Source organism: Galeopterus variegatus, unplaced genomic scaffold (genome assembly GCF_000696425.1).
Source record: "Galeopterus variegatus unplaced genomic scaffold, G_variegatus-3.0.2 Scaffold1204, whole genome shotgun sequence".
Taxonomy (NCBI): domain Eukaryota; kingdom Metazoa; phylum Chordata; class Mammalia; order Dermoptera; family Cynocephalidae; genus Galeopterus; species Galeopterus variegatus.
The window spans coordinates 361,555-375,172 of record NW_007727315.1 but is presented as its reverse complement, the minus strand read 5'-3'; the positions used below and the strand labels follow the sequence as shown (position 1 = coordinate 375,172).

Sequence of the window (13,618 nt, the reverse complement as noted above, 5' to 3'; positions counted from 1 at the left end):
TTCCGAGGAAAAGTTTGGAAGAAGTTCTTTATTTTTTCCTTCCCTTTTTTTTTTTTTTTTTTATTTTTTTTTTTTTTTTTTTTTTTTTTTTTCCTTTCTGTCTTTTTTCGTGACCGGCAACGGATCGCAACCCTCAGTATCGCGCCCGTACCGGACCGGGACTGGCCACGGGATCACAACCCTCGGTGTTGCTCCCGCCCCTCGCTCAGCCAGTGAGCGGCTGGTCTGTATGTGGGATCCGAACCCTTGGCGGGAGCGCCGCCGCACTTCCCAAGCAGTGCACTGTAGCAGTGCGCCACCGGGCCGGCCCACATTTTAATGTCTTGATGTGAACTAGTTCTCAAAGACTGCCAGGCTTCAGTTAATCAAGAATTCTGGTTAATCGGGTTAATAAAAGTATGGACTTGGTTTGTAATATGACTGGAATTCTCAGCATCACTTGATTAAATATTGGTAGTTTTTGCTGCACATGATGTTCGACACATGTTCCACTTTCTAGACTTTCGTGGTCACTATGGTCAATCACCAGCACTAACAACTAGCCACCTGCCTGTGCTGGGGTCGCTCTGGGGTTGTGCCTGCTGCAGTCTGGGCCGATGCCAGCCTAGCTGAAGAGAAGTACCACTTCAGGCTTTGGAAATGGGTACCTAGATGTCAAAGTCAAGAGCTCCATCATCCAGAAAGTAGGGATGAGAGATGCAAAGGCTGGTGGTGAAAAAGCTCATTAATCTGGGTCCAAACCAGCCTGCATTGATTTTTCTTTTGTTTTTAATATTTTTTGATCATAGGTTTCTTCAACAAAAGAACGGGTCTCCTACCTACTGTAATCCAGGCATATTCCTCCTCCTCACTTTTATCAGCACCGCACTCTACCGAGTGAGCCACAGGCCGGCCCCCTTTCTCCTCCTCACTTTTAGTACTATTCTGCCTCACTGAGAGGTCTCAGCAGTACCCACAGTGTACTGTGTAACACTGAAGCCAATTCAAGGGGTTTACCCTTGGGCTATCAGGGGTTCCCCGTAGTCCCTTGGGGATGCTGACAGGCAGTCCAGTCTGCTTAATCAAGGTTAACACTGCTCTGCCACTTCCTCTTTCTATAATTCTTACTCTCTCGAGGCTCAGTGTTCTCATCTGTAAAAGGTGAATAAAAATAGTTCTTATCCCCCAGGATTGCTGTGAGGATTAAATGAAAGAATGCACCTGAAACACTTAGGGTGCCGTGTGGGCTCACAAATATAAAAAGAAACAAATCTGCTTGTGAACCTGTAGTGAGGGACCAAGGAAGGCATGCGGGCCATACTACCACATTTATGCACACAACTTGTGGTAAGCATATTCATTAATTGTATTAATTGCCATGTGGCTGGAGGAGAAAACTTTTTAAAAGCCAGAATTGACTTTACTCGTTCTTCCTAATATTTGACTTGGGCTTGTAAGGGTATATTTTTCTTCTTTTGCTAATCTTAACTCCATTTTCATTTTTCCCAATTGATGATCAGTGCAACTGGTTTGGCATTTGCATCTGAATCAGAGCAGCACTAGCCATGATCAAAAGCTGCCCTGGGGAACCTGGATTCTCAGAGGAAGTGACACGTGTTCCTGGCATCTGAGCCTTCAGAGTGATGGGAGTGAGTCTGGCATGAGGCTGGGTCAGGGGACACAGGATGCCTTCAGCTTAAGCTTCTTGTCCTCAGAGTCACAATGCCAATGATGAGAGTGGTGGCCAGGTGTCTCTTAGCTGTGCCACCACACTTTGGAGGTGAAAATGCAGTCCTGGAGCATGCACACTTCAGGGCATTGCTTTTATCTCCTCTTGAGGGTCTGGCCCTGAGCTGATCCCAAGAGCCAGCAAACAAGCTATTATGTTTGTGCCTGTTGTCTCTGAGGGAGCACAGGATTTCAAAGGAAATTGACAGATAAGAATTCATGGGGGTGGTAGAGCTTAGCAAGCTTATTTTATTAGTAAATGGTTTAAACTGTCAGGGGCCAGCTGTGGTTTCTACTGGTGGAGGAACAGGAATAGAGAAGCCTTGGCATTTATCTGAAACTCTTGCTGTCTCTCTTGGATCAGGAAGACATAGAAGTCCAATGTCATCTTCAATTTGTGTGGACTACCCTTGGAGATGCAGGGCTGGCGAAGTGAAGAAGAACACTTAAAACACCCGGGGAAGTGATAAATCACAGGGAGAGATTGAATATGCATGAAAGACATCTCCTGCAATTAAAATAAATGGCCAGAGCCTCCCTGGTGACCTCTGGTCTGCATCACCTGTCTGGAAGATGGCTGCTAAACAGCTTATATTTAATATGTGGTTAATATGTCCAACCCTCCTTATGACCCCAGTGGGCCAAGTGGCTCTGCTTGCTTTAGAAACTGGGCATTGTCTGGTAGAGCATCCTTAGCCCTGACATAAAAGGCAGCACACTGGCTCCCCAGCTTCACATCCTTCCCTTTGTTGTTGCTGGAACACAGCAGAGGTGGGAGGGAGGAGGGAAGAAAGAGGAGTACGGAGTAGGGTGGGGAGCAAGGATTAACAGGGAGCAGTAGCAGCACCCGATGGGGACATAGAACACATAGAAGGAACTGCAGTGGTGCTCCTCTGTGGCTCTGTGGAAGCACACAGAGGGCGTTTGGAGCAGCGGGCTAGTCTTAGGAGTGCGCCTTCTGGCTGTGACACCTTGGTCTCATCCCTGAAGGCCACTCCTACCACACACATACACACACACTCAGTCTATAAATTTCTAGGTGTCTCATAACTGTTGAGGACTTACAGGTTTCTCACTTGTCTCTGGTAGCTCTCTAGATAGAAGATTCTACCGGCCTCTTTTCTAAAAGACTAAGACCCGATCCTGGTTTTGGTTGAGATACTTTACCCGGTCAAGCAGTTGCTCTTTGGGAGGTGCTGATGAGCCTACCAAACATGCCGTGCCAGCCTAGGATATTTTACAACTGTTTGGGAGTGCCTGAGGACATTATTGGGCCTTATTTGATGCAGTAAAACATCCCATTTGGCCCCTCAGCACTGAAGCTCTGTTTCAGTGCAGCTCTCTTCTGGCACCTTATTTGTTGCTGCAACAGTGGGAGGGAAGAGTCGGATTGCAAACTCATTCTGCAGCTCCAGGTTATGTTCTCATGACCCTTGCCATGATTTTTCTTTTGATATTGGCAATTTAGAAATGACATCAGTCCGGCCGGCCCGTGGCTCACTCGGGAGAGTGCGGTGCTGATAACACCAAGGCCCCGGGTTCGGATCCCACATAGGGATGGCCGGTTCGCTCACTGGCTGAGCGTGGTGCTGACAACACCAAGTCAAGGGTTAAGATCCCCTTACCGGTCATCTTTTAAAAAAAAAAAAAGAAATGACATCAGTCTATCTGGACCTTTTTCCTGAGGCACTTGCTTGGAGTGCTTGGTAGATACCATTTAGCCTCCACCTGCCCAGCGAGGTGAATCAGGCCAATTAATCCATTTGTCAGGTAGAGGAATGGAGTAGCAAGGGCCCTGCCAGCGTCACACAGGCAGCTCGAGACATAGCAGACATGTTTCCAGACATCTTTCTGCTGCTTTAGGTCCCTAAGGGATTAATACACAAAAGGGCCCCACGCCCCCAGGCTTTCTCTGGCAGATTTCTCTCTAGAGCAGATAAAGTAGCTAATACCAAATTGGATTTGTTCGTTGGGATGGACTTGACCTTTCATCCCACCTCTGTTTAGGGATAAGTGTGTGGATAGCTCTCTTCCTGTGCACATCACCAGATGGCATTTGGGTGCAAGCTGTTACTAGCAAGACTGCAGAGGAGCTTAATCTGGCCATTTTATAACAGCTGTCCCCCTTCACCAGCCCTTTCCCCTCGCTCCAGTTTGGAAGGGGGAATGTTTATCACATCCCAAACCAAAGATTATGTTGGAACTTGCCGCTACTGGATCTGGCTGTCACCTTTCTTTTTTTTCCTTTTTTTTTTGTCTTTTTTACTGACCGGTAACGGGATCGCAACCCTTGGTGTCGCGCCCGTACCGGGGACTGGCAACGGGATCGCAACCCTCAGTGTTGCGCCCGCACCGCGCTCAGCCAGTGAGCGGGAACCGGTCTCCACATGGGATCCGAACCCTTGGCGGGAGGGCCGCCACGCTCCCAAGCAGCGCATTCTCCAGTGCGCCACCGGGCCAGCCCTGGCTGTCACCTTTCTGCTCCAGAGTCTTCCTTCTCTCTGTGGATGCGCGTGCCAGAGAATCTGCATGTCCATTTGTGTCTGTGCCCTCCCCCGCTCCTTCATTTTCAATATGTAGTGGCAAAGAGGAAGTATAACATAATTTTAGGGCTTGCATATCAATTCCACTGCATTTTTATGGGACAAGCAGAGTCTCCGCATTTGGAGTTATTAGGTTAGTATCTAAAATAGGTTCAGCGTTGTGGGTCTTATTGTTTAAAATGAATTAGATGGCCCCCCTCCCACCCTCCTTTCTCTTCCCTTGGGATCAGTGGATTGAGGCGAGGCCCCCAGAGACTATTTGAAGGAATCCTGGTGTTCTGATTAGTTTTGTTCTCCCAGCTTAATTGTAGAGCTTCCTTTCTCTTGCCACTGATAACCAAAGTGGCCCTGTGTCCTGCCCACCCCCCACCCCCTTGTTCTTTAGGAACAAGATTATCACAATGCAGCCTTGTGAATCAATTTTCTCTCTGTGCTGATGAAAGTGTAATTCGTTCTTAATCAAGCAGCCTTGCTGCTGCAGGCTCCGTGCTGGAATACATTTAGTTACCCTCCCATCACTTTGGGAAACGATCCCCAAAAAGGACTTTTAGAGGAGAGCTGGAAGGAGAGTTGGCAGTGTGCCTCGTGCTGTGGTTTTCCAGCAGGGGGCACTCTCAGGAATGATGCTGAAGGAGCTCTGTAGCTGGAAGTCTTCCACTGACAGGCAGGAGAGCGCTTGTCAAAGGTCCCTCCCAGGCTTTCTGTCTCCAGACCATGGGGCCATTTCTCAGGAGTATCTAAGTCCTCACACAGCAGCAAGCAGGAACCAGTTGTGTCTCTTATTGCATGCCTGGCTTAGGGAGAACCAGCTGGGTCCCAGGTCCTTTTCTAGAGTGGAGAGCAGCCAACCTCCTGTCTTTTTAATGAGACAAATACATCTCCTGAATCTGAACTTGTTTAGATTGGATGGATGTGTCCGTTTTTGTCAAGCCACATACAGTTTGGGGAGCATAAGGAGGACTGGCTCTGCCAAGTGGCTTCTCCTGCCCCTTTACAGCCTGGTGGCTGTCGCAAACAATGGGCCATTTGCTGGAGAAGTGGGCAGGAGGAAAGGCCTGGTTTCCTCTGCCAGGGTTGAGTCTGTTGTTGCTGGGCAGGAAGGAGGAGCCAGGCCCCAACAGGTGGATCAGAGGCCCCATAAGATAAAAACAAAGCCTTATAGATCTTCTGCAGAGAAAGAAAAGGAAGTTTGTCTCCTCAGAATGGAATTGGATTAGTGACAGACTTGAGCAGCCGGTTCAGTCAAGAGAGAACTTAATTCCTCCTGTATTATTCACACGGCTGATTCTAATCAGATATGAAGAGACAGCTGGAAGAGAGCAGCAGGTCAGCCCAGTGCCTGGTGAGGAGACTTCATGTTCTGTTAGTCATCTTTAGGGAATTGGCAAAAGCACTCTGGGTTGGAGACTTTGAGCAGGGCCCTTGTGGTTTACATTCTTCCCAAAGGAGCTGGGCCTGACTGCCTGGACTGCCATAGTTGGTCCTTATCTGGATCCAGTATGAGTTTTGAAGGACAGTGCACGGCAGATGTGGCCACTGGTTACGTTCTGCAGAGCTCTGCCTGCTTTTCCTTAGAAACATTCAAAGGAAGTGGACCAGACTTGGTGCTTCCCAGAGTGATGCAGCCACTGTCCACAAGGCCCTTGTATATCCAGGTCTGAGGCTTTTCCTCTTTGGTATCTGCTGAAATTTGGAGCCCTCTTCTTGGATAACCTTCTAGATGCACACCAGCAGTGTGCTTGTAGTGCCCAAACACCTGCATTCCAGGAATTCTCCTCCATCCTGGAGACTCAGGTAGGCAGGGCTAGGCGGGTAGGGCTGCTGTCAGTTGCCAAAGGGGGCGCAGACATTTTCCTTTGGAATTCAGGGTAGTGGGTGGTATTCACAAGATTGGCTTCAGTTCTTAACTCACAGTGTGACATGGGGCCTTCGTCACATCATCTCCATGGCACCTTCTGGCTCTAGCAAGTAGAGGTATTGCTTGCTGTGCCAGAGACAGCCAGGCCAGCAACTGAGGTCACCGAGCAGGAAGACGGACCAAACATTGACATGGGCTTGTACACCTTAGGGTATAAGTGGGTCACAGGAAAACCAGGAAACTTGTTAGCCGATTGCCTTGAGTTTAAAAGGAAAACCCACAGAGGCAGTGTTTATTTTATTTTTTAAAAGATGACCGGTTAGGGGGTCTTAATCCTTGACTTGGTGTTGTAAGCACCATGCTCTCCCAAGTGAGCTAACTGGCCATACCTACATAGGGATCTGAACCTATGGCCTTGGTGTTATCAGCACCACACTCTCCCAAGTGAGCCACGGGCCGGCCGTGAGGCAGAGTTTATTTTATGAAGCTAGCTTCGTGCCATTTCCTCTGAGCCTTTACCTTCTCTTTCATGAACACCTCCTGACTGTGGCTGTACTGTAAATGGGACAGTCAGAGCTTTCTAGAACGGGCCCTGTCTTGTTCTAGAAGCAGCAGGTGGTGAAAGATCCCACAGGTGAGGCAGTGTACAGGCAGGGAGCGCAGTTGGCAGAAGCTGTTTGCAGTGCCCGAGGGGAGGGTTTTTTGAGCTCTCTGCAGAAAACCTCTCTTGCGTGGGTTCCTGGGTCCCCTGAACTCCTTCCTGAAAGAGAGAAGCCCAAGGCTTCTCCTTGTAGACCCTCGTCTCACAGCCTGCCTTCCCCACCTGCTCCACAGCACAGGCTGGTGCCCTGCTGCTGGGAGGAGGGCATTTTGATGTCTAAGATAAAGGATGCTGCTGAGGTGGAAGCAGGTAGGGGCTGCAGTGGTGGCTGGACAAGTTCCAGCAGCAGGGAGTAGGCTTGTTCAGTAAATTCCTCTAGCTATGGGGTTCTTAGTGGAATTGGAACCACCAGGAATTGTACAGTGAGGGTAGAAGGTAGGGGCAGCGACAGCCAGGTCTGCCTGTTGGGCCTGATCCATGACAGCAGGGGGCTTCCAGCACCCTCGGCCAGCAGCCTTCACTGACCAGTGCAGCCAGGTCTCAACTGCCTACACCCAGTGGGTCCTCCTTTCCCTCTAACAGCCTCAGTGCCTTCTTCTGGAAGACTGTGGCCCTCTCTCCCTTGCTCAGGCCGCATGTCTGTGGTACTTTCCTACCTACATGTGGTCAGAGTATCCGACTTCCCTCTGTTCTTTGGGGCTGATTAAAGCCCCTGCTCTTGCAAAACAAGAGGTTGGGCTGAGCCGCTGCCTGCAGCATAGGGTGGGGATCGGGGAAGCATCCTGCCCACCCAAGGAGCACTTTGCATCCTAACAAACACATGCTTGAGCGACTGGAATCTGGCACCACTAGTGCTGCCAAAACCCTTCCTTGGCACCTCAAGGGGACAGCCAGCACACTCCTTAGGTAGAGGATCCAGGAATTCTTGGAGCCAACATTTTACAAATGCGCAGGAGGTTCTCAGAGGCCCCCACAGCCTAGGCTCCCTGCCTGGGGAAGTGGCCGGGTCTCTCAGAGGCATCGTGCGACCTTGCTTTCACCCACACCCCTTCCTAAGGAGCACTCTGCTGTGCTCCCCTGGAAAGAGAGGAGCCAGAGCTGGTGGAGAGGGGGGAGGAAGAAACGTGATGCTGCTATTAGTAATGACAGCTGCTGAGTTCTCACCATGCACCAGCTTGGTGCCAAACACTCGGCACACATTTCCCGATTCCTGTGCATGTCCCCCGTGAGGAAGGGGCTGCCATCACCCTTGCTTCAAGGTGGGAACTGAGGCCAGAGGGGGTAAGTGACCTGCCCAGGGCCACACAGCTGGTCAGTGGCCCAGACGGGCCTGAGGTCAGGCAGTTGACTGTGCTTGTGTCTGACTAGACGTGGCTGTGGGCAAGGCCCTGTTCCCTGAAGAGCTGGCCTGAGGTCTTCTCAGAAGTGGGGGAGAAACCTGAGCAGACATGTTGGGTTGCATACCTTTTGGTTTAAGCCCTCCCCCAAGAGGATCCCTTCCCAGTAGTTCTCTGGCAGCTGAATCTCTTCTTTCTTCCCTAGGTACCATCCTGTTCTCATTGTCATAGAGCACACAACTCCTGGCCCTTCTCTGGTTGCATTTAAGGAGAAACCCATCCAAACGCAGCTCCCTTTAGAGGGAATTCCATTTTGGCCAAAAAAAAAAAAAAAAAGCTCTCTCTGTTCCCATCAGAACTGGGCTTCTGAAACTTGTTCCACTGAAGAAAGCAGCTCAGATGCCTCCCTGCATTCAGCTTGTTAGTCGGGAACTTTGAGGCCAAAAGATTTGGCAGGATTTAGAGGCAGCTCTCAGGCCGTCTCATTTAGAGCACACTAATGTCGCCTGTCTTTTGATGGTGAAGTGGTGGGTTTGGAGTCCCCCCCGACCCTCGTCCTTTGTGGAACTGCAGATAGCACTGAGGACATTTCAAATTCAGAGACCACCAGAGGTTGAGAGAAGGGGCTGGACCCTGTAGCCTGCCCCCTGGTCTGTCTTTGGTGAAGAGAGGCTAACAGAAGTCAAGGGTGTCTGCTGAGGCCACACAGTGAGACGGTGCTGGAGGAGAGGTAGCCCCCGGCCTGTTAAGCCCTGTGTGGAGCGCTCTCTGTCTTTGGTGAAGAGAGGCTAACAGAAGTCAAGGGTGTCTGCTGAGGCCACACAGTGAGGTGGTGCTGGAGGAGAGGTAGCCCCCGCCTGTTAAGCCCTGTGTGGAGCGCTCGCCTTTCCTATGCAGCTCACCATTTTGTTGTCATTACAGCCCACTTCCTAATCACTCGACAAACATCATTTGAGCTCCTAATCAGTACAGAGCTCTAAGCTAAATGTTTTGAGAGATTTGAAAATGAACAGTATGGACTCCCTGTCCTCCCACCCCCAGACAACTCTCCTCTGGGAAATTCCAGAGCTGGATGTAGAACACACAGTCTTGCCCCAAAGGGGTGGATTCCAGGAGTAAAGCAGGGAGCAGGGCAAGGGGAGGGCATCTGTGCCGGGTGATTCCCTTTGGGGAGAAGCTGGAATGTGGCCCACAGAGTCAAGGACGTAGGAGGTCACAAATTCCGCCATGCCAAGAGCTTGGCCCCTGATCCTCCCTCCCTGTCCTTCTCAGCTAGTGTCCTTCCTGAGGAAGCCTTACAGTTGCTGGACAGCACTGCCCATGTGCACCCATCCTCCCTGCCTGAACCTGCCCACTTAGAAAGCTCCTGAAGAGAAACCCCCTCTCATCTGCTGGGTCATGGGCACGTCTGCTTTGGGGCCACCTGGGGAATTAGGAGTAGAAGGGACAAGCTCTTCCTCATGTGACACAGGCCTCAGATGGCACACCACCGAGGCATCTCAGACACTTGTGTAGACAGGAATGTGAGAGACTTGTAAAATATCCAGGGATCTCCTGTCCTCTGTGAAAAGGTGACATTGATGATATTTTCCTGCTGATATGCTTCTGCCCGCCAGCCATCCCTCCTGGCATGTCCTTGTTTGTCTCCTCCTAATTTGAATTCTTGGGCGAATCTGGAAACTTATTTGGGATTGACCACCAGCTTCTTGAACATCTATTTGAACAGTCTAGCCTTTCATTCCAAACCACCTTTGAGGTTAGTCCACGAGGCAGGATGGGATCCCGTTGTGAATGAACAGAAATCCAGTCTCCCTTTCAACTTCCTCTCTGCTTTCTTACAGCTCACTTTGCAGAGCGCCAAGTCCCGAGTGGCCTTCTTTGAAGAGCTCTAGCAGGTGACCCGGCCACCCCAGGATCTTCCACTTCTGTTGTTCCTGGCACCAGCAGGATGGGCCAGACACCGTGGGAACCATCCGTAGGGGGCTCACTGGGGGCTTCTGTGGGAGCTCCGGAACTTTCCCCAGCTGAGTGGAGAGCCCAGCCCCCTTCATGTGCAATTGCCTTTGAACTATGACCCTGTAGAGATTTCTCTCATGGTGTTCTAGTTCTCCTGACCTGAGTCTTTAATTTTTTAAGAAGTATTTGTCTTTCTTTGTCTAATGTTGGAACCCATACTTCCTTCATCCAAGGCACCATGGTGTGTGCATCTTACTGTCCAGTGCTGACTGCCACAGTCTAGTCTGAGAAGTGGTTGTAGGGAGTGAAGTGCAGAAGCTCCCTGGAGGCCAGGAGGCTGGTGCTACCACCCTCTCCCCACCCAAGGTTCTGCAACGTTCATCCCTTCCATGAGTGAGGACCGGGCTGAGAGCAGCCTGCATGCTGCACGTGGTTGGTGAGCTTGCCTACAGCACAGGACCAACAAAGTGTTAGGTCCTTGCCAGGCACCCCCGAGGCCACTCTCTGGCTGCCAGCTGGTGGGAACAGGCAGGGCAGCTGTGCCTGGGACAGAAGCTGGGAGATAGGGCTACTGTCAGCCAAGGCAGCCAAGGGCCAGGAGGCCAGCAAAGTCATGCAGGGAGCTAATGGTGCAGAGCACTCACGTCCCCCTCTGGCCACCCCAGGCCAGGGTCTTAGAGGCAGTCAGGAGCTGCGTGTGTCTTTCAGTCCCCTTCGGCCTCAGCTTCTCCTGCCTGGGGTGGGCTGAGGACTCCCTGGTCATGTTCTAGTAAGCGCCTAGTAACTCATCTGTGACCGGGGGCTCTGTGGGCCCTGAGGCCCTACAGGTACTTCTCGCTGGTACAGTCTGTGTGGCTGATTGGAGTCCCCTCTCCTCCTGGGCATGTACCAAGGCCCTTCCTAACCAGCTCGGGCACCTGGGCCTCATTTTGCCTTTGCCCTTGTCCCCTAGGGCCCTTTATTTTATATTCCCTAGGGGCCCAGTGTCCTTTTGTGCCCCTCCCAGCAGGAGACTGAGGCAGGTGTCCACTCCCAGTTGGTGCTCCGTGCTCGCACAGGCTGGCGCTTGGCCACCTCCATGCCAGGCAGCAGCAGGTTACAGAGCCACCCCCGCGTCCCTCTCACTCCTTGATCTGGGCCATCTTCTTGCCCCCCCCCCCCTTTTTTTTAACTCCATGGCTAGTGTTGCTGCTGTGGCCAACCAGGGCCCTTCAGATCCTTCCAGTTGAGCCGTTATGCAGAGCAGGTGATACATTAATCAGTGAAAAGATGTTTATTAACTGAAGATGTGAGGGCCTGAAGATTTCCTGAGAGAAGAGCAGGTCTCTGGCAGTTCTATTTGGTTTTGAGAAACTGAGAAGCTCGTGGAGATCCTGCCTTTTTCCCCACTGTCAGGCTGTCCTAATGGTGGCTTGTCCTGTGCTGACTTGGGCTGGCCACAGCCACCTTAGGCCACCTTGCCCCAGGGAAGCCAGCTCTGTGTGCCATCTCAACCCCTTAGGGCATGCAGGGTGGGACTCCATGTCTCAAACCTAAGCATGAATGGCTGTGGCTGAAAGAGTTTCCTTGTGGCTTCCTGGTCTGTCCCAGCCTGGGAAAGCCCTTGGGAGCTGGAAACTCAGGCCTTTGTAAAGTAAGGTCTGGCTCTTGGGTTGTGGCTCTGTCTCCTCAGGCTAAAACCCATCTTTGAATTTCTACCACGAGTTACTTTCCTCCTGACCTATAAATTTAATCTTTAACAGTGGCTGTGGGGCAGAGGAGCATGATGGTGGTTTATAAAAACAATGTCAGGCTTTGCTGTCTTATTTAACTGCTGTATGTACTTCTAAAGTCTGGGAAATGTCAAGACACTTGGCCACAAGGGGGTTGGCTGGTGTCTGAGCTGTGGCAGGATCCCTTGGGCCCAGGGAGGGCTGGCAACGCCTCACACAGCCAGGAGCACTCAGCTGTCCTTGGGGCCAAGAGCTAGCGGGCCACCTCCCCTAGGCCAATTAGGCCAAGGGGATGGTGGCCCTCAGAAAGGTCTTCAGCATCAGTAGAAGGAGAAAGCATGAAAGAGGTGCTTGGTTTTCAGAGACTTGAGCCTGTGGCTGAGGTGACTGTTCTTTTTAAGTGAACATTCTTAGGGATGGGAGCTTGTCAAGTAAGAAAGTCTCTGAAGTCCATTGAGAGCAGGGCCCTGGCTGTGATTATTTCATTACAGGTGCTTTCGATGGCTCTCGGGCAGAAACCATTAATGAAGTGACTGCCCAGCTGAGCTATTGGCCTGTAACTTTTCGGGCACAGACCACCTCGGTCCTCCTGACTGATGCCGCACCTCAGCCACAGCGGCGCTCTGACTGGTGGTGTCTGTGCAATCATTCATGTACCCGCCACCCCCTAGGAAAAAAAAACAGCCCGTGGCATTGCATAACACTTCTTGAGTGACCGTATTTTGTAATCTTGGGGACAGGTTTCTGTCTCTCCCTCTTTTTTTTCCCTCAAAAGTCCAGAGGCTGACAACCAGTGATGGTGACTAAGTGTTCTTCGTTAACAGAGCTAGGGCCTCGTAGCCCCTGGAGTGCGCGGCTTCGGTCCGGGAGAAAGCCTCTCCCAGTTGCCCTGGGGCCAAAGTGGCCCCTGTGGGCTTCCAGGGAAACTCCATGTGTTTTCAAAGATGTCAAAAGTCACTTCTGCCTGTGAGGCCTGAGTGCTTCCTCCTGTCAGGGCCAGACCTTGGAAGGCTATTTTCTATTCTGGGGGATTGTTGTAATTTAAATGATTGTTTTAATAAAAATTCTAAGCTGTAAAAAGTTTGTCTTGGGCTTCCTCAGTTTGCTTGTTTGCTTGTCACTCAGGCCATTGAAGTGGCCAAGACTGGGGCTAGGTGGTGGGGCTACTTCTGTGGCTCTGCTAGGAAACGGCCCTTTGCCCTCCCTGACTGCCCAGGACTTCAACTGCAGTCCCTTGTCTTTGGTAGCAAAAGGATCAGCACCCCTAACGACACCTTCACCTGGAACTCCCTCCCTCTTCCTGGGGTAGTGAGTGGAAAGGTCCCTTCCTGGGGTCCCAGTGCCTCCATTTCCTCTCTCTGGTCCCTGCCCATCCCTGATTCCAGACCTGAAAACGAGGGCACTGGACTGGGTTATCCCTCCAGGCACTGCTGCTTTCAGGGTTCCCAGTTCCAGGCTCAGGCGGGTGGGAGCATACAGAGCCACTGGGCCCAGGCACTGTCTGCCGAGCAGAGGAGGCACAGCTGCTGTCGCACTTGCACTTGCACTTGAAGTTGGGAACCACAACTGCAGCACTTGTGGGGTTTTGTTTCTATTTTTCAAATCAACAAAAGTTCTTTATTAAGACCCAAACTACTGTTGAATAACTATCCCAAATCACTGCAGCCTAAAAGCAGAGATTCAGATGGCACAATGTGGATATCAGTACTTCTAATACTGACATCAGACCTGCCTGCCATACACATCAGAACACATGCCAGGTTTCCATTGTACGAGCCAGTAAGAAAAATAGCCTATCAAAATACACATTTTCCCAAAATGTTAAATATAACTAGTCTTTATTTTTTTTTATTTTTTATTTTTTTTAAAAGATGACCGGTAAGGGGATCTTAACCCTTGGCTTG

General features: G+C 50.9%; 1 protein-coding gene across 5 annotated transcripts in view; it reads left to right on the top strand.

The window, feature by feature from the left end:
- NF2 (neurofibromin 2 (merlin)) overlaps window positions 1-12,797 on the top strand; it is an 83,449-nt gene extending 70,652 nt beyond the window's left edge. For all 5 annotated transcript variants that reach the window (XM_008575537.1, XM_008575538.1, XM_008575540.1 and 2 more), the window contains one exon: window positions 9,888-12,797. In XM_008575537.1, coding sequence (XP_008573759.1) covers window positions 9,888-9,938 — 51 coding nt within the window. In that variant the 3' untranslated portion in view covers window positions 9,939-12,797. The remainder of the gene's footprint in view (window positions 1-9,887) is intronic.
- The last annotated feature ends 821 nt before the right edge of the window (window positions 12,798-13,618 follow it).